A 21,848-nucleotide genomic window follows, 5' to 3' on the forward strand; every position below is an offset into this window, starting at 1 on the left:
TACGTAAGTACACGTGTGTATATATGCGTGCATGTATTCAAGTATGTTTATGTGTATATGTATACACAGCCAATACGGCAAGCATACCAGAGACCCTTAATAAAAGTAGAAAAATAAATTTTAAAAGAGTTCAACTCAAATTAAGGCCAAATATTATAAGAGTTTGAATGAGATTTTATAATGCTTCTTTTAACTAGACATTTACAATCCACATTTATACCAAATTCTTTTTAAAACACATAGAACTAACAAAATACACAATGGCAAGCAGTGATATAACACTAATTTAGATGCTGTATGATGATTTCTGCAGTTTAACAAGTGTAGGTTATAAGTTTGAATTCAGAAAATAAAGGGAAACCACTTACCTCTAACTAAAGTTCTCTGAAGGTAGTATCCTCCTTAGAACCCCTATCTTGGGTAGTTTCACCTGCTGTAATTTCCCTCAAGAGATTCCAGCAAAGTCTAGGAAGGTTTAGGTTCCCTTCTGCAAGCCCTATTAGCGCATGTGTGTTATAAACCTGCTCACATACTGCTTCATAGCTGTAACTTCCAATTCCCACTGAATAATCTCCACCACCACCACCACCGTCATCCATGTATCAGTGCAGGAGAGAATTTGGAGAATTTCATTTAGAAATGTGACTTTTTTCACTTCTCCAAAAATGTCCTCCAAATCATTCCACTGCTATGTCTATAATGTACTGAAGAGAGTGGTGACGATTCAGCAGGTGAATAAATTACAACATATAGATTTAGCTATGCAATTATATTTGTTGAATACTCAAATATTAGATTCCAACATAACACAAATAAAACTAGCTTTCTCAACATTCAATAAATATGTAAAAAAAGGAAAAACTAAACTGAACATATATGTGAAAAATCTTACATAAAAAATACTTTCATAAATAAAGTAGAAAAAATAGTGTACATCACTTGGGACTACTATTTCCCTAGTATATTTTGTTAAAGAAATGCCAATATTTTAAAATAAGCTAGGAGGTAAGTCACTGAAACACATATGTTAATGATTTTTCAGTATGTCACTTCTACCTTAAACTGTCAAAATAAATAAAGTAAAAACAAAACAAAAATGAAAAATAAAACTAGCCACTCAAAGCAATGCCAATCTCATATACCCAGAGTGGCAGTTTACAAAGGGTACTATTAAGCACTTAACAAAATTTTTCAAATCTATTCAGGAAGCTGACTGAAAAACAGTGGAGCAAAGGACGCCTGATCTTCCACTATCCAGAAAGTCTTTTCCTTTGGATTCCCACTAACTGATTCCATAACTTCTTGCTGATTATTTCCTTAAGTCATATAAAAATAGGAGAAAAAAAAAAGGGCATCAATTGTCCTAGAGGCCAGAGTACTAAACCATACTTGTAGCACTATTTTAGAGGCTAAAGTATGGACTAGCTTTAAGAACACTGATTTTAGCTGCAGCCACCATCAGCTTGACTGCAGCATAAGTAAGATCCAAAGCAACATCATGATGAAATTCTACTTTTTCAGATATCTTAGTTAGCTTTGAAAGTTTCCCCTGGCTCATAACAGGTTCAAATAAATGTTTCTGAACTCTAATTTTAAATGTCAAATTAACTCCTTCCAAGACTCTCCCTTTGTATAAGCAATTCAATACTCAAACATAAGAATAAAATGCAATAATAAAATTATCAAAACGCAGTTAAAAATAGATAACAAAAGGGGGAATGAGAAAATCTGAATCGCCCAATTTGATACTCAATATATAAGTAACTAAGTTAATTATATATAGTTCTGAGTCTTCAAATTATCTGTGGTTATATAATACCTGGGTCATTTTAAAATTAAATTCTAGAATAGGGATGCTTCTTTAAAAAATGTGGCCTCTGTTTGTCAAAAAAACCAGAGGTTATTTTTCCAATGGAACAAAACAATACCCTCAAAACAAAAAAAAATCACAGAAGTAGACTTACAGGGAATTCCCTGGTGGTCCAGCGGTTAGGACTCCATGCTCTCACTGCCAAGGGCCCAGGTTCAATCCCTGGTCGGGAAACCAAGATCCCATAAGCCACACGGCAAGGCCAGAAAAAAAAAAAAAAAGTACCATTCATAAAATAGATTGTTTAGAGCTTTAAAAAAAAAAAGGAAGTGAAATAATCTAGTCATCTCTAAGAAAGAATAAAAGATTGAGCCAGGAGGCAGTATATTTGCATATACTTCCCCTCTTATACATGCACTATTAGGACTCACTGAAGGGTGAAAAATCTTCTAGATCTTGCTAGTTTAAATGCAGGAATGTCTAACAACCCAAGAAGGTGTATCTAGGATGATACTTACCTTAGGATATATTATACCACTGTGCTATTATGTATTCTGTGTATGGATACACAAGCAGTCAGCTGAAAGGTACACACCACACTAGCAAATGCTTGGCTGGACCCATAAGGTCGGATGACCAATGGAATATCAAGATATGTGTCGATTCTCCAACCCTCATAACCACATTCCAGACATCTCACGTAGTCCTTCAGCTTGCCTTGATACAGTTCATTTATAAGATCAGCCTAAAAAATAAGAACATTTATATTTTTTAAAGCGTTCCTTAAAAGTAAGTTACCAATATTTTATGCCTTTTAGAATGATTTTCAAAAGGATATTGATTCTTACTGTTGAAGTTCTAGAAAGCTTTAAGATTTATCTAATCTAAATTCTACAGAAAAAAAATAAAGGTTTAACAAAAACAAAATAAATTAAGAATGTGCAAAAATTATTTCAATTCTCACATTACTAAAAATCCCACTATTAAAATGTGTTTTGTTGATAAGTTGATTACTGATTTCACTACTAAGCCCTGTATTATCTTTTCATTAGGATGAGAATACATCATAACATTATTTTAGGCATACTGATAATCACACAGCTAAACAACTGGCTACTTTTATAGCTTTACATATATTACCACCACTTTCGCAATATTCTGATTCCTAAAATCATATCCTCTATCTCAAGGTACAAATAAAACTTTTTAACTTTCAGTAATATACATAAAACAATTTTAAGAAAAAATATACTGTAATTTTTTAAATGTACAGAAATTGAAAAAAAAATCTTAAACTCCATCTCCCTCAAAATATCCTCACCTAAAAGAATGGATCTCTCACCTACTCCCCAAACTTAGCCAACTGGGGCTATTCTGGCTCAAAGGAGGCAGGTAACTCCCTAAGTAAGGACCCTCCATGTGAATGTCTTGCCTCAAGATTCTTGTACCCAAACTTGGGAACTCAGAAGGAACGCCCTAGCTGGTCTTAATAGAAGTGTTGACCCACATAGGGATGTAATGAGGAGGAAGGGTACCTTCAGACCTATGAAAAAGAAACACCCCAATACCATCTACATAAAGTTATGAAAATACAATCCTACAATGAAGAGAAACTAGATCACTAAATGAACTTAAATTTTTTTCCAATATCTCTTAAGAACAGATAAGAGGGAAAGCATATTACAGTTTACCTCTTTCATAAATTTATACCTCTTCAAGTATCTAGAATTCATAAGCCTTCAAATTAGGATCCACCATAACTGTCTACTCTAATACTATTTATTTAATGAAGCTTTCTTCATTCACCTGCCCCAGTTATATTTGATTATGTCTTCTCTACCTGAGAGGGCATTTATAAGTGTTTCAATCCAGTGTTTTTCAAGCAGTTTTGATAGCAATCCACAGTAAGAAAATAATTTACACCTCAACCCAATACATATAACTGTAACAAAAGTTGCATAAAACAATACTTACCCTTACTTATGTGATGCTTCTCTTATACTTTTCAATTTTATTCCTTTTTTTTAAAGTGCTGGTGTTGATTCACTAAATTGATTTCATAAGTGAATGGATCACAATCTAGTTTGAAAAACTTTAGTCCAAGCCATCATAATAGTTCCAATCAGAGAGTAGATCCTCCAGGCTACCTTCCAGATTCTTCCCCTTTTTTACCCCTAGTGATCTTCTATCACTACACCTAGCATAAACCCTCCTCTGTACTGAGTCCTGAGCCCCATCCAGTTCAGCCTTATGTCTCACCCCAATGATATATCTAATATTCTCCCACTTCTAACCTGTTCCTCCTTCCACTGGATAAGAAGAATAGGGTCAGATTAACAAGGATCCTAAGTGTCAAAAGCATGCCTATACCTGACTGGTCAAAAAGAAGGTAATGCTAGATGAATATACTTTACAATGTATACTTTATAAAGTGTAACAGATAAGCCATCTAATTTACTTAGCAAATATCTGAAAATACTGTCCAAAAATCATCCCCAAAACACACACACATGTATGAATTACCTAGTTCTTAGCTAAAAAGAGATCATCTAGATCACAGGGCCCAACTTATTTTAAAGACAAGGAAACTGTCAGTACTTTGACAACTGGACTAATGCCCAAGTTTTAAAACATTCCAATAGAATAAAGTCACTGTAAGGTAATGAATAATTTATTAGAAAACACTCCCCTCAACCTGAGAGATAAATTACCTGTTCTGTTTGTTTCCATTTCTGTTCCAAAGCATCAAACATGACTCTGCACAGTTCTTGTACATCATGCTGCTGCCAAGCTATTTTAAGATAAAATTTAATTAAAAAGAGCTATTAACTTAGTGTAATGTAGCATTAATTTGTTGTTTAAAAGCAAATTGTCAGAAATATGGAAAAGTCTACGTAAAATAATGCTAAATTTAAGAAGAACACAAAATATACATTATAGTCATAAAAAGGCAATCACAAGGAAAAGAATCACAAGAGCTCATCACTTTATAAATAGCATATGCTCTATAGTGCTACAATATTTGCTATTTTTGTTATTTTTCACTGTAGAGTCAAGAAATATGATAACAAAAATCTAAGCCAACACCCTTTTAAAATTTTAGCTTGAGTACATAAAAATAGAGTATAACCAAACATACTTTACAAGAAAATTTTAATTGATCAAAAATTTATGCCTCAGAGCTTAAATTTTAAAAATAAGTTATTTTTAAATGCAAGCAAAAAGCAATCAAAAGGTTTAAGGTAAAGTTAATTAAGATGTTAATATGTGTCATTTGTTTATAATACGGTCTCAGAATTCCTTTGACTATTACAAATACTTATCATTATAAGAGAATTGGTACCCTCACTACTATCCCATCCAAAGCTCCTTGTAACATCTGTGGTTTCAATTGCTCTCTTTTTGCTGGTTTGTAACAAAACAAAAAGCCTTTGAAGTTGGTATGGTATACTCGTCACTGGATCTTCTTCAGATTCTTCAAATTCCCACCTATTGAAATGAAATGTTTGAAAATTATCTACAAAATATCTTTATTCTTTAAAGCATAATTAATATTATCATAACAAATGTTAAGATGTTAACTCTGAGGGCTTTGGATATTAACTGAAGCTATTAATATCTAATGAAACATTAGTCTTTCTCTAATTCATAAATTTAGAAAAAAGTTAGACTTTCACAAGAAAAGGCATAAGAAGGCAACATGAATAAAAGGCAAAGGTCATTTGAAAGTAATTGATGAACCTGAATCTGGTCAAGATTCTTGTCCTAATTATTAACTCATAAAAATACAGGGAACAGAATATTAAATGACACTCAACCATCAAAATCCAAACTGTGAAAAACTATAGGACAAATGCCATCAGTTTTTGATATTCAAAGAATAAACTGCAATGTGGAAAAAAGATCGAAGGGGATTAAAAGTCAATAGGTTGAGTCTTCTTTTTTTTAACATCTTTATTGGAGTATAATTGCTTTACAATGGTATGTTACTTTCTGCCATATAACAAAGTGAGTCAGCTATACCTATACATATATCCCCATATCCCCTCCCTCTTGCGTCTCCCTCCCACCCTCCCTATCCCACCACTCTAGGTGGTCACAAAGCACTGAGCTGATCTCCCTGTACTATGTGGCTGCTTCCTACTAGCTATCTATTTTACATTTGGTAGTGTATATATGTCCATGCCACTCTCTCACTTCGTCCCAGCTTACCCTTCCCCCTCCCCGTGTCCTCAAGTCCATTCTCTACATCTGCGTCTTTATTCCTGTCCTGTCCCTAGATTCTTCAGAACCATTTTCTTTTTTTAGATTCCATATATATGTGTTAGCATATGGTATTTGTTTTTCTCTTCCTGACTTACTTCACTCTGTATGACAGACTCTAGGTCCATCCACCTCACTACAAATAACTCAATTTCGTTTCTTTTTATGGCTGAGTAATATTCCATTGTATATATGTGCCACACCTTTATCCATTCATCTGTCGACAGACACTTAGGTTGCTTCCATGTCCTGGTTATTGTAAATAGTGCTGCAATGAACACTGTGGTACGTGACTCTTTTTGAATTGTGGTTTTCTCAGGGCATATGCCCAGTAGTGGGATTGCTGGGCCATATGGTAGTTCTATTTTTAGTTTTTTAAGGAACCTCCATACTGTTCTCCATAGTGGCTGTATCAATTTACATTCCCACCAACAGCGCAAGAGGGTTCCCTTTTCTCCATACCCTCTCCAGTATTTATTGTTTGTAGATTTTTTTTGATGATGGCCATTCTGACCGGTGTGAGGTGATACCTCATTGTAGTTTTGGTTTGCATTTCTAGGTTAAGAGTCTCATCAATCAATTTCAATGCACAGATCTTGTTTAGATCATGATTTGAACAGAATGTTTAAAAAAGATACTATGAAGCCATCAGGGAAATCTTAGCAGTGACCTGAGATATAATTTACAGATGATATGATTGGGTATGTGCTTCCAAATAACCAGAATGGAGGATTATAGACAAAAAAGATTGATAATGAGTTGATAATATCCAAAGCTGGGTGATGGGTACAGAGGGATTCATTATACTATTTCACTATTTTTTAATATTTTGAAATTTTCCATAATTCATGCCTACACACCTAAAGTGGTAGGTTCTCTCCGGCTGTTATGTAGCAAGTGAAGAAAATAAACAAACAGAACTCTATCCTTCATGCTAGTGCTACCTGTCTGTAGCCCAGCGAGGTCCAGCTTCTTAAAGGAGCCATTCCTTCCTTAGTTCTACATTATGAAACACCATCAGGCTCTTGGGCTTTGTTTCCCCACCTGCAAAAAGCTTCATTCTCTTTTTACAATCTCTAAGGCATCCTCTTTAATCTTATCTCTCACTCCCCCTCCACTCACTGGGCTCCAGTCACAATGGATTTTTGTTCATCAAAGGCTTTTGCACTTATGGTTTCTTCTGCCTTGAATGTTCTTCTCCTGTATCTTCACAGGACTGACTCCTGTCAAGTCTATTCTATGGTATTTCCTCAGAGGGGCCCTCCCTAACTACTCACCCTACGTCTTGACAGTTATTCTTTCCATACTGCCGTGATTTTCTTCATGGCATACATGACTGTGAAATGAGCTCATTCTATTGGCTGACCTAGAGAAGGTCTAATGGAGGGACTCTGTCTTATTCACCACTGTAATTTCTGTGCCTAAAAGAGTGCTTGGCACACAATAAGTGTGCAACATATGTTTGCTGAATCAATCAATCTGGCTATGCTCTTACTCTTCTCCACAGAGCTATATGTTTACGGACCTCTTCCAGGGTGGAACTCATGGTTAAGCTCCTGGGATCCCTGTTCCTAAGTAACACTCCCCAGAGAAGGCACATTATCATGGACTACTGAGTTTGTTCTAGTTTTGAGGACAAGCTCTAGATTTCATCTATTAACCTCATCTTCCATCTTCTTCTGACAAAAACTCCATTTAAGCCAGATCTCCTAGAGGCCCCTGCAATATATCACACTTAGTGGCATCAACTACAATACAGGTCGAACAGGGTAACGGAAATTCTGGCATCTAGTGGGTTGCTACTTCTAGCAGTGTGGCCTCTGGCAAACTATTTAACCTCTCTGTGTCTTCAGTTACCTCCTTTGTAAAATGTGGATAACAGCATGTATTCAATAATTCATACAGTTACCATGAGAATTAAATGAGTCTATATGTAAAGTGCTCAGAACAGTACCTGATACAAACTAACAATAACAAACATTTAGGTAGCACTTACTATTACTCAGTTTTGCTCTTGAAAGTCCTCCTGTCTACAAGGCCCTCTTTTTCGTCTCTACCTGGCCAAACCATACCTATCTTCAGGACCTACCTCAAGTTCTACTTGCTCTTCTAAGCCACTTCTCCAAGTTTCATTAATCTCCCTTCTCTCTAAACCCTCATGGTATTTAGCCATCCTTAAATGTTATTTAAACTATTTTATACATACATATATTGCTACTGTGAAGAGATCTGTAAATTACTTAAAAACAAAGATCTTATTTCTAACTTCATCTCTCTCTACCAAATGCCTAGCATATAAACACTAGGTAACAAATACTTGCTGAATGAAAAACAGGCCAATTTTTACAAGTAAATTCAGATGATGAGCTTACATATGAATGCAATGGTAATATAATGCTGTTTGTAATAATCAAAGTTCCAAAAATAGTTTAAATACATATTTACAGTAATTACAAAGATGTTACTCAAAAGTAACACAAAAAGGAGAAAAAAACAGTTTATTTGTACTTTAAAATGTCTTTAAAAATAAGTTATGTATACTGTAAAGAAATACACAAAGTGAGAGTGTATTAAATGTATTATAATAGGATACTCATAAAAATAAATGTCTGACTTTATTTAAATATGGACTTCCTCCATAGAGCATTTTAAAGTATCTGATATATACACATTCTTTTAAAAATACATTCTCTCTCTCTCTCACACACACACACACACACAACACCGGAACAGCTGCATTGTATTTTAATTAAAAAACAAAATCTGCAAGTTTAAAAAGACAACTTTGTTTCTTAAATTGAGAGGTGGAGGAAAAAAAGAATATGGTTTACACATCCAGATTATCTCCAAAAGCAGATAACTTATTTCTTCACAAAGGCATTAAAGCTAAAAGTGAGGAAGCTTAAATACAATAATTTATCTTAAACATAAATCTTATCAATTTTATCCTTTTGCTGTCTATGCACTTCTGATTCTCTCTCCCCACAAATTTTTCATATGCTGTCTCTCATAAGATCCTTTTCTTATTTACTATTCAAGGTATGTTTTAAGAGTGAGAGATGCCCCAAACTTAACAAATAAGTGCAAGAAGGAAGACAGACTTAATTAGTTAAAAACTATATTTTCATTCTTAAATCAATTTTATTTATAGAATTTTTTTGAATACTCACTTATATAATGCATTCCTAAATTCAGGAGTCATAAAAAGTGTTTGCAAAAGGCTATTCAAATAGCAAGTCATCGCTTGGTTTACTAATCCCACATATCCTTTAAAAAAAAGCACACACAAATATACATAAATCAGCATTTACATCAAAAAATTAATGAAAAGAAAACTTAACAAGAATTTACTACATGGTAAAAATTGAGAGGTTAAGGTTACAGTTGGAAATTATTTCAATTTTTTCAACAGCACCTAAGAAAGACCTCTTTGCTAATAATGTGCACTATGTAAACCTTATTTCTCAGAAAAAGTCAGGATCTTTGGACATATTGCTATATGTTCAGAGATACACATGGATATTACATAGCATTTAATAAAACTTTAAGAGGGTTATGTTTAATAAAGTATTTTTTGACAAAAATCATCTTTGTTCACCAAATCTAAAAGTTGTGTATTAAAATGGAAAAGTATAAACATATTCACTTTAAACATCATATATGCCCAACAAATGAAGACAGTACCGAACCAGTTATCCCAGTCATCAGGCCCCATAAACCAATTTCTACCAAGAATTAACAACATGAGATAAATTCACTGTATACAAACTCAAAGTGACTTCCACTGTTTTAACACACCCATGAAGTATGAAATCCCACAGATCAGCACGCTATGCAAAGAGTGACTATTAAAGTAAGAAGAGAACTCAGAGATGGAGGTAGGGGAGAACCGAGAGAGGGGGAGAAGGAAAGGAGAAACTTACATGCATTCAAAAGTCAAGTGAACTATTTAAGTACTTAGTTTTATATACCTAATTGGAAATGGCTACCATTGTTGAGAACATTTTCGGAACTTCTCCTCTGAAGTAGACTTCAGGCCCAGTTTATGAGGTACACACAGCACACAAATCAGCCTCATCATTTTATTATACCTCATTATTTTAGTAAAATGTGGTAAACACATTGCTTAATAATTAAACTTATTTACTCCCACTTAATACTGAAAGACTTGGTTATCTCAAAAAAACGTAAATCTTTTCTCAATACGTGCCAAAGGCTTTCACTGAAGCTTTTTGAAATACTTTTTCAATTTCCCAAGAATTAACAAAAATATCTTAAGAAATGGTAAACACTGTGGATAAACTATATTGCTAATGAAGGTGATGAAAGGACCAACAAATGCACAGTGAACCTTGGTCAGTTGTGGAAAAGAGGAATAGATTCCATGCTATCTGCACTTGTACAATTCTAAGAAGAGAACAAGTAGCTACCTATCGTTCACTCTGGACTAAGGTTCCAGCTTTGATTTCTAGTGCCTTTCATCTTTAAGAATACTATGTATATATGTTTATATATTTACTTTACATTGTTATATACTTATAAACTGCTTCAATTCCTAACCAGCATGACCCATCTGAGTTGTGCTCACAACACCCTGTCCTACTCTGTTCTATAACTGTTTATTTACCTGTATGGCTTCCCCAACAGACTGTGAGAGGAGGGGTCAAATCTGATTTCTCTATCTATCCTACGACTTAGCATAGCAGCAGGTGCACTTGAGGGAGAAGTGCATGTGACTTACAAGTAATACAAATCTGTAAGATATCTGGACTGATTATTAATAATAAAAAGCATTATTTCATTCTTAGGTTATATAAACGGACTCTTTCCCATAAACGACAGCACTCAAGCAAGGAGACCAGGTTGTTCTGCACCTTCTTCTCAGCTGAGGCTGGCTGGGATTTCCCTTCTTCTCCATCTCCTTCCCCCAATTCCTCAACAGTCAGGGACAACCACTCTACCTGCAGCCTTAAAAGGTAAATGAATACTGCTATTGTTCTTTGTGTACCTTAAGACCAATCATGTATCATTTATTTATGACTTTGTTTCCCTTCCCTGGGCTTAAAAAAGGGTGGTGGGGGAGGGGTTTAAGGGAAGGAGGGAGTAATAATTTTTGCCACTGCTGTTTACTTTACCACTAGCAATAAGAATCATATAGAAACCTATGGTCTTTTGTACCTGACTCAGCACCATATTTAAACAGAATGAACAGTGTTTCAAATAAATGTACGACTATTTTCCAAAAGTATGAAGGTTTTAGTGAGATTAGTAAGATAAAATGTTACTGAATAGAAATCTTTTGTCACTATGCGTTGTCTAAATCAGCAAATTTCAAATGATAAATGTTATCAAGTGGGTCCTCTATCTGAAATAGTTATGAATCAATATTGTAAGTACAAGCTAGTTAAGGGAGAAGAACATAAGAACACATGCCATTCTGCAGAGAGCAAATGCAGAAAGAAATCCTGAAGAGAACCAACAAGAAATGAACGAGAACTCGAACAGGTCAAATGAAGTAGAATGAAACTGGCCAACTCCTAAAGTAGATAAAATAAAACGAAAAGAATTGTGAAAGAAACTGCCCAAGGAAAGATATCTCGGTTTTAAATGATGAAATACCTCAGTCATGTGGTTTCTAATCACCTGAGAGTCCACATCAGCCTTCAATCCACTCCTTATTCCTTAAAGTCCCCCCGACCCCCAACCATCTCCTATCAACAGTGGCTGGCTACCAGAGCAGTTGGTAGGCAAGGGAGACAGGAAAGAATATGTTAAGTCCTCAGCCTCACTGCATTATGGAGAAATGTTTTCTTACAGTCCTGAGTTGGAATCATGAGAGCATTTTTCAATAGAAACATTTTGTACATTTACAATAATTTCTTAAGGAAAATGCAAATTCAGTAGTCAGTAACAAAACACTTTTTGGGACTTCCCTGGTGGTCCAGTAGTTAAGACTCCGCACTCCCAATGCAGGGGGCCCGAGTTTGATCCCTGGTCAGGGAACTAAGGGAACTAAGGGAACTAAATCCCGCATGCCGCAACTAAGAAGATCCCACATGCCACAACTAAATATCCTGCGTGCCACGATGAAGATCCCGCATGCAGCAACAAAGATCTGTGTGCCACAACTAAGAACTGGTGCAAATAAACAATAAATAAATATTTTTTAAAAAGAACACTTTTGAACCCCAGGTCCTTTGGATGTGTACAGATTTTTTTTTTTTTTTTTTTTTTTGCGGTACGCGGGCCTCTCACTGTTGTGGCCTCCCCCGTTGCGGAGCACAGGCTCCGGACGCGCAGGCTCAGCAGACATGGCTCATGGGCCTAGCCGCTCCGTGGCATGTGGGATCTTCCCAGACCGGGGCACGAACCCGTGTCCCCTGCATTGGCAGGTGGACTCTCAACCACTGCACCACCAGGGAAGTCCGTGTACAGATTATTTTAATTCACAAAGGCAGTACCCCAGAACACCGGAGGAAAATGTACTGGTAGAGAAAAGACCTGTATGAGGAACAATAGTTGGGAATGAAGACTATGATTACATGGCAATGTATATCAAAGTCCTCTAAAAATATTTTTCATAAATTTCAACTTAGTAATTCAATTTCTAGGAACTTACTCTAAGGGAATAATCACAGATGAAAATGAAAACTTATGTATAAGTATGTTCATCATAACATAGGTAATAATTAGTTTAACTATCTAAATCATATAATGAAACACTATTCTTCAGCCACTTAAAACCCAAATTAAAATACTATTTAATAACATCGAAAAATGCTCCTCATATAGTATTACACGAAAAAATATATATTAAAAGTCTGCTCGCAACATGATTTCCCCATTTTCTTAAAAGCATTCAGATGAAGGAAAGATAAGACAAAAATAAGCAAAATCATTAAAGCAGTTTCTGTTAATAGTACTGTCAGTGATTTCCACTTTTTTCATTTTACAATACGACAATGAACATGTATTACATTCGTATTATAGGAGAACTTTTTTTTTTAAAGTATGCTTTAGTCTCTAGGAATTTACAGGCATCAGAGAGCCATACAGTACTCAGCACAAAGTAGGAGTTCTGTAAATACTTCTTGCATAAGGACTGAGTTGGTTGTCAGAATACACAGCAAAAATTTCAAGAATCCTGACTTGTTAAATCTGGAACTTTCTCTAAGTATTCCAACTATCTCATAATAATCTAGGGTATCTATTTTTTAAAAATGCAATTTATCCAGTCTACTGCAGAGCAACTAACTTAGTATTTGGAGGAGTAATGCCTCAGAACCTACATTTTTAACAAGTATCTCAAAATGATTTTTAAAGAAATAAAAATTTGGGAGTCACTATACTCTAGACAGTATAATGAGAAAAGATACTTTGTCATTCTCTTTTATTCTTGGTAGTTTGCTGCAAAAAGTTCTATTGATATAAATGATCCTAAATACCAAACACGACCAGCTTTTACCATTTTCAGAACAAATACACCATTAAGCCTGTACAAAAGATTAGCTATGAGGAAATTATTCTACATTTCAATTACAAAATATAGTAAGTGGAAGATTACAGAACACATTAAAACAGTATCTACAATATTACTCTACAGTTTTCTTTTTATAATAGATATTTGTGTCTAATATTTACAGTCATCTCTGTTTTACAGTTCTAAGAGTAAACACTCTGAAGCCATACCTAACATGAAATACCATTAACTAGCTATATAATCAAAGGCTTCTCTAAGCCTGTTTCCATTTCTTTTAACACGAATACTACCTACTGAAAATGTTTGTTTTAAGATAAAATGATATGTGGAAGTATCCAGATTATATTTTCAGGCAATTTACCAGTCTTATATATAAATATAAAACTGCATAAATAAAGCAATTCCATTAGCTCAATAAATTGAAAAAAAATTCAAAAATATAGGTTTAAACATATTCAGAAAAAAGCTAACAGGAATTTTTAAATTACATGATTAATTTCAAACATATGATTAGATTAAACTAGAAGATAACACAGTAGTTCTGATAAAATAAGCCTGGCCCATCTGTTTCCACACGAAAGTATCTGCCATAGTCTATTCCAATGCACATGGAGATACATTCCTTTCCAGAGGAAGTCAACTTCAAAAATTTAAGATTAAATTCAAGATAGAAAATTATCAAACAGAAAATGTCTTCCTTCAAAATCCAATATTTAATATTTTTTGCTAAATAATGGCAGTAACAATACAGTAAGAATAACAATGGGTTGAGGGAAAGGGAAACCACATTCTTGTTCTAACTTTGCTTCTGCTAACTAGTGATCTTGCTCTGGGTCTGTTTTCTCTAATCCATAAAATGAGAAGATTAGGCTTGAGATTGCTAAGATTACTCTGGATTAATGCCCTATGATTTTATGAAAATACAACAACGACAACAATAATATATCTTACCAGTTTCTGATTTATTCAAAATAGATGAATAGGAGTAGCTTTGGCTGACATAATCACTGGTAGAGCCCACAGAACCTTCTCTTGGAAGTGGACCTATAAATTTGTCATGAACACTGTCATCCCCAGCACTGGAATCCTCCTAAAATGTAGCATAACCAATATTTACTGAGTGGTAAATACTGCTAAAACAATGAAAAAAGGCATACTAATTCCTGAGGCAATGAAAAAAAGACAAGGCATTACTGGTACCACCAAGACATTCAAAGTATATACCCTCACTATTTCCTGTAGGAAGGTTTGAAAGATGCCCAATATAACACACTTTGGAAAAATGCTTAGGTCTCCTTCCAAAGTTCTTACTTCCTCAATTTTATTTAATTCTTTTTCAAATTTTGTTTACATGAGAGAGATTTCTGGTACTAATTAATCAGAGTACAATTGTGAACTCCTTAATGACAGAGTTTATCATTTATTTTTACATCACCCTTGCTAAGTAGGCCTGAAAGGTAGGGGACACTCAATAAGTATTGAATGAAATGGATAGTCTCCTATTGTCTCCAATAAGAAACTTCCTATTAATGAGGAAGATGTCCAAAAGGAGTAAGGGATATAAAATCAGCACAAGCAACTAAGAGCTGAAGACTAATTACTAAGCATTTTAAAACATGAATCCCCAAATTAATAGCTAATTTAGTTTCAATGTCAGACTAATCAAAATCTTCTCATGATGTCATAAAAATAAACAATGAGATTAAGGAAAGTCAGAACACATTCTGGCATTGCTTCTGTATGGATGTCCTGTGTTTAATTACTGTCTACTGTCCAGAGAGGCATTCTAATTCACAATAGACTTCTAAATGAAAAGCATCAAACAGAAGAACTTTTCCTGAGGAAAGCTTCATTAAAGAGAAGCGTTCTGAAAAAGTCCATAAACTCTGTGAGTATCCTCAGTCTGTAAAGCAGCAAGGTAAATCAGACCAGGTTTTTTCAATGAATCTCTCTCAAATTGGGAGTTACTAGATTTGACGATCACTAAAGCCACTGAACCAGACAGGAAAGGCTATTGAAATATGAATTGCAGCAAACACTAAAAGAACAGAAATAAAGCATAGAATTTACAAACTAGTCATTCCAAAAAAAATGGGGGGGTGGTGGACGGGAAGTAGGAGCAAAACCAGCAGAGTAGATAATTCTGGGGGTCTGTTCCTCTACCAGAAAACCTGGGCAAAACTGCCGAAGATTTACACCAACCAAGCAAATGCTTAACCAAACAAAAGGCCACTGAAACACAGTAGGAGATCCTAGACCCATCCCCATCCCTGTTCTAGTGGTGATTCTCAGTGTGGCAAGAGACTATATACACAAAGTGCTATGGATACAGAAAACAGAAAAATAATTTATTATACATAAATTGCAAAACACATCTCTCCTCCTTCCTTTGGAAAACTGCTTCCCAAGTAGTAGGTGACAGTGCACAAAAATTATGACTATAGGGCTTTCTAAAGAGTTTACCAGCAGTATTTGAGGTTGTTCACCATCTTTATCTGTCAAATGCAGAAAGTTCTTCTTTCCTGGCTCAAAATTAGCATCAAGAAGAGACTTGTCACTGGTATGATCCAGTGGAGCCTACAAGCATAAAATAAGATATCTCAGATTATGAGAAACATTAATTATAATAATAAAACAAGTAATATGTAAATACACACATATCTACAATTATTGGGCTTAAACAGTATTTTTTTTTAATGAAGATTCTGAGAAATTCTGTTAATCTAGGCTTGGAATTAACTCATCTATTCAGGAACTGGGATGGCTAAGCCCAGTGACAGGGCATATACTGACAAGTATCCCAGCTGTTCACATTTCCCAACATCTAAAAAACTGAAGTACTACACAAAAAAGTATTGTAAACATTTGTTTTGATGTTCTCTAAAATGTATGCAATATAGTATTCAATGGGTTTTCATGAAAATTAACTAAAGATTATGTTATATCACTAAAAACTGTAAAAACATGTTTTGATATAGGAATATAATGAGAATTCCTACATAAGGAAACACACTAAGCAACCCAACCCAAATAATTATGTAACATTGAAAAATGGGCACCTTCAGAAAGACCCTCGAAGGAAAAGCCTGTCCTAGTAAATGATACCTATTTCAAGTCCACTGTCAGGATTCAGAGGATCCCAGGGTGATAGAAGTGATCACTCCTTTGAAAACTAAACATCTAACATGTTTAGTCTTCACCTAACTCTTTTATCTGGTAGGCAATTTAAACCCTGGCTGTCATTCTGATACATTCTAGTTGGCGGATGAGAGACAGAGCTTTGCATGCTCCAAGCCATACTCACCCAACATTCCAGTCCACTGTTGAGAAAAATGAGGGATGGGATGAATGCCCTATTCTTTTGTTTTAAAACTATTTTGTTCATTAAGAAATGTTTTTAATGTTTCAAAGACATGAGGAATATCTCCTTAGAAGGACTTACTTTATGGAGATGCCTTTATTTCTTACAAAATGAATGTTATATAGAAGCATAGGTATTAAGGACAAAAAAATTAACTATAAGAGATTCTGCCACTTGCTATTTGTGTGACTCTGCGCAAGTTACTTCACTTCCCCATGACTCAGTTTTTTCACCTATGAGGCTGGGATAGCACTTACCTCAGTGTGGTTAAAAGGATTAAATGAGGTTATATTTGTATAAAGTCTAGTATCAGAACAATACTAGCTACACAGTAAGCACAAAATAAGTGTTAATAAAATAAACATATAATCTCACTTTGGATCACATCTAGAAATCCATGAGAAAAACAGGACAGAGAACCAGAAGCTAAGAGAAGCCACTTGAAAGGAAGAAAGGTATCTTTGGGTCCCTTATATTCTCTGGCAGGAAGCAGATCTCTCAGCGTCTCTCAGGTATAAAAGATCAGACGATACAGCTAAAACACACAGGGGTTTTACCTCAATAAATGTGTGTCTGTGTGTATGAGATGGTGAGTAGATAAATGAATCAGGTTTTCAAAGAAGCATACATGCAGCATTGTACAGTAAGCAGGTAAGAGTATACTCATAGAAATGTACGGTAGGCATATTAAGACACAAAAATTAAGTACTTAAGAAGTCACAGCTGAAGAAAGAAAAATAGTTAATCCTGGCATAGTGCTATAGCAGATGTTAATTTAACAAACACTTTTTGAGTGCCTAGGGATAGTATCTTTGGAGGATACAAAACTAATACTATGAGGTCCTAGACATCAAAATATATTCTATCAAGTGGAAAGACACAAATGAATAACAACTATAATAAAAAGACTATAAGTGGCATAGCAGAATAAAAAGTGCAACAGGAGAACAAAGAGAAAGATTACTTTTAAAGTGGCATGAAGAAACATCAAGTAAGGCTTCTTAAAAGTAAGAGCTAAACAGGACTTGGGCACAGTATAGAACTATCCTTTAAATCGAAAAAGAGGCAACACTAGAAGTTATACAGTAATGTAAAAGAGAATATTCAAAGTTTCAGATTAAATATGATTTCTCTTTGTATAACTTGTTGGACTACCAATTTTACTGCCCAATTTCAGAGGGGGAAAGTTGGCTAATTTAAAACACTAGGGTTTTTTTTTTTTGTAAGTACACTTTTTAAAAAATTTTTATCTTATATTATAGTTGATTTACAATGTTGGTTAGTTTCAGGTGTACAACAAAGTGATTCGATTATACATATGTTGTACATATAGCTATTCGTTTTCAGATTCTTTTCCCATTTAAAAACACTAGTTCTACATTTTTAAAAATCATAAATATATTACGGAATAGAAGGCAAAATATCATCAATTTTAAAGGCAAATCAAGCAACACCCAACACCTTTTATTCTTCTGCAGAGCCAATTAAAACTATGCCCTCCAAATACGATCAGGATACACATTCATTTGCCTTTAAAGGTATTTTCCTGGAAAACTTAAGAGCAGCAATGGTATAGGACAGGAAGAGGTAACATAAGCAAAAACACGGAGATAGAGAAGTATGAAATTTTGTGTTAAGAAAATAAATTAGTCCAATATCTGAGAGCTAAGATTAGATTTAAAGGACCAATTGTCTTGAATGCTAACTTAGGGAATATGACTTTTATTTATTTTTTTTTTTGCGGTACGTGGGCCTCTCACTGTTGTGGCCTCTCCCGTTGAGCACAGGCTCCAGACGCGCAGGCTCAGCGGCCATGGCTCACGGGCCCAGCCGCTCCGTAGCATGTGGGATCTTCCCAAACCGGGACACGAACCCGTGTCCCCTGCATCGGCAGGCGGACTCTCAACCACTGTGCCACCAGGGAAGCCCGGGAATATGACTTTTAATCAGGGCAGTGAGCAGTCATTAAAGATTTCTAAACTGGAAGGTGACAGGAGTACTATGATTTAAGATGACTGAAGATAATTCTAGCAATCGTATGCAGGGTGAATTTGGACTGAGAGGAAAGAAAAAAGACTATTTAGAATACTATTCTAAAATACAGATGAGATCCAACTCAACAGTCCCCTTTGCCACTCTCCCACGCAAAATTGGTCAGTGCCTCCTCTTTGCACTTACAGCAAACTAATAAATCATACTTAATAATACATAAAACATCTTAGTGTAATTATTTTTTGATATACCTGTCTCTAAAACTTTACTGTGAGGTCTTTGAAGCTGAAGTCATGATACCACCAACCTTCCTGTTCAGGTGTTTACCACTCTATCTGGTGCATAATCTCTGTTAATATTGGAGTGTAAGTCCTTCTATTACTTTTTTCTTTCTATATACATTTTCTCTTCTTTTCCAAAAATTAGATTATAAAATACATATGATTTTATATCCTGCTTTTTTCACTTAAATATTTAAAATGAATATCCCATTCAGTAAATGTTGGAAAATTTTCCATAGATGACACAACATTATGATAATCATCTTACATGAATAAAAAAACTAATGAAATGACATTGTGCAAACTTTAAGATAATCAAATGCTGAATCTAGAATGAAAGTAAAGTGATGAAGAGGATCCAAATATCGAGTTGCACAGACTCTGTAGTCCTGCTTACAATATTAAGAAGGGTTCCAGGATTTAGTATACTATTAAAAACAACAACAATAATGACTATAATATTATTAGCAGCTTAAGAGAAGATGCTTTCAGTTTAGAGTTTTACCATATCAGCAGAATTGATTCCATTCCCCCACACCAAATCAAAGGTTCCATTTATGTAGCCTACTTTGTTGGCCACATCTTCAAAGAGCTTTCTGAGAGGTGTAGAAGCTGGCAAATTTAAAGTGATCCGTTCATTCACTGTCTTTGAATTAGTAGTATCTTGTATTATACATAAGACTCTTGGTTCTTCAGCAGCATTTTCTACCTGAAATTTAAAAAAATATACTATTTATCTTTAAATATATATATATAATTATGTTTTCTATGATTAAATGGAAAAAAACCCCACAAAATACTATTTTCTCTGTGTGAATACTACTGTTTTATGGCTGAAATATATTCTAATGGATATGTCAAACATATAAAGCACCATATGTGTTTGTTTTGGAAAAACTGGGGTATATTTAAGAATCAACCATTGCTCTTGTGGATATTTGCTTTCACCTTTTAAGGCTGTAAATCAATGATCAACAAGCCCATGAAGACAAGTTTACTTGAGCAATTTTCAGTTGAAAATAACAAAATCTGATCCTTAAAAATGTGTCACTACTATGCTAGCACAGTCAAATCAAGCATTTCTGGGTTTCCTGATGAAACAGAAAGAGAACTGTGTAGAAATGCAATGAGGATTGTCTAAGATTGCAAAATCCATAACTAAAGGATAAAAGCAATCAGGCATCCTGACCTTTACTTTGTTGTACCCACAGACCAAAAGTCCAAAAGCCCCATTTATCAGTGTGTTAGGAGCTGACAAGCTTACCCAAATAGATCAGTCAGCAGAGTGGTAAAGGAAAGCAAGGAAAAAATACTTTTCAATTACCAATGTAGAAGGGAGTTAGGGTCAAAAATTTTTTCATTCTTTTTTATCTAGTACATAAATCAGAGAAAAAATTTTTAAAGGAGACTTTCTCAAAGAAGCTATGCCTTCCCTCAAGCTGTTGAAGGACACGACTCTTTTTCCTATTTTCCACAGCAGTAGTGGGCTACATCAGGCACTTTGGTGAAAGAAGTTCTTTCCCTCCTCCTGTAATGCCCAACTCAATTAATGGTACCATCATCTACCAGCTGCTGAAACCAGAGAGGAGCACCTTCCTCATTTCTTCCCTCTTCTTCAACTCACATAATCACCAAATTCTATCATTTCTATCATCTGAATATCTCTTGAGCTATTCCTTTTCTCTTTAATCCTGCCTGCAGCAATCAGGATCTTATCTTAAGATTGTGGCAATAGCTTCTTCCAATCTCATCTTCCTTCAATCCAGAACAGTATTTTAATATGTAAATCTGATCATGTAAATCTCTTGCTTTCCCTCAAAGTCTAGGGCAGCAGTCATTATCTGAGGGACCTCTCGCTATCCCCATAAAAGGCTTTGCACAAATATGGACTGTACAAACTGGTACTGTATACAAGAATGTATTTCTCACCTTTTTTAATAAAAAACACAATAATATTAACCTCAATCTTTTGTTACTTCTAAATTATCCATTTTTAAATAAGAATAGTTATTATCATTGACTTGTATTGAAGACAGGACCACCACAAGGTATTTTTGTTTGTTTGGCAGGGTTATACAATTATAATTTGTTTCTGCCATATATAATTTTGGGTTTGTAAGAGATTACTTAAACTAAGGTTAATCCAATTAGTTTAAAACAGAAGTTGCTATAAAAGAAGTATAATGTTTAAGATTGGCTAGCGCTATATTTTAGACAAGTCAAAATATTTAATTACCAATAATAACCCATTTAAAAACAAAATAAAGAAGAATACATTTTTTATAAAATAAACAGGATAACAAAGAACAAAAAAGCCTTCAGCTATAAGCTTAAGGTGTTATATTAACACTTGTAATAGATGGTTTTACACATTTTAATCTCAAACTGAGAAACATAAAGTGGACCCTTTTTAACTCTGGTTCACAATAAAGGAACGAGAAACTCTAAATCAATTTCAACTACAAAAGATCCGCTTTTACACTTTCAACAGTATATTTCAGAGGCAGACTCAAGTTTTCCAGGTGAAAAGCACTACGGCTGCCAGATTTTAAAGCTTCAGATAAGCTGAAGTTGACAGTCCAAGCAAGAGAAGTCTACCTAACAATTCAGAAATCAGAAGTGCTGACATTACAGTATACATAAGAATGATGATATGGTAAC

At 34.6% G+C, this 21,848-nt stretch overlaps 1 protein-coding gene across 3 annotated transcripts in view; it reads right to left on the minus strand.

Moving 5' to 3' along the window:
• USP47 (ubiquitin specific peptidase 47) overlaps positions 1-21,848 on the minus strand; it is a 121,759-nt gene that overhangs the window by 54,760 nt on the left and 45,151 nt on the right. For 2 of the 3 annotated variants that reach the window (XM_022555761.3, XM_022555760.3), the window contains 7 exons: positions 19,693-19,896; positions 16,017-16,130; positions 14,505-14,643; positions 9,244-9,340; positions 5,154-5,299; positions 4,522-4,601; positions 2,406-2,555 (listed from right to left, as the gene is read on the minus strand). In XM_022555761.3, coding sequence (XP_022411469.1) covers positions 2,406-2,555; positions 4,522-4,601; positions 5,154-5,299; positions 9,244-9,340; positions 14,505-14,643; positions 16,017-16,130; positions 19,693-19,896 — 930 coding nt within the window. The remainder of the gene's footprint in view (positions 1-2,405; positions 2,556-4,521; positions 4,602-5,153; positions 5,300-9,243; positions 9,341-14,504; positions 14,644-16,016; positions 16,131-19,692; positions 19,897-21,848) is intronic. The other variant, XM_089915155.1, reaches the window with a different exon arrangement.

Source organism: Delphinapterus leucas, chromosome 7, assembly GCF_059928025.1.
Source record: "Delphinapterus leucas isolate spDelLeu-1000000601 "Yukka" chromosome 7, BTC_Dleu_Yukka2, whole genome shotgun sequence".
NCBI classification, from domain to species: domain Eukaryota; kingdom Metazoa; phylum Chordata; class Mammalia; order Artiodactyla; family Monodontidae; genus Delphinapterus; species Delphinapterus leucas.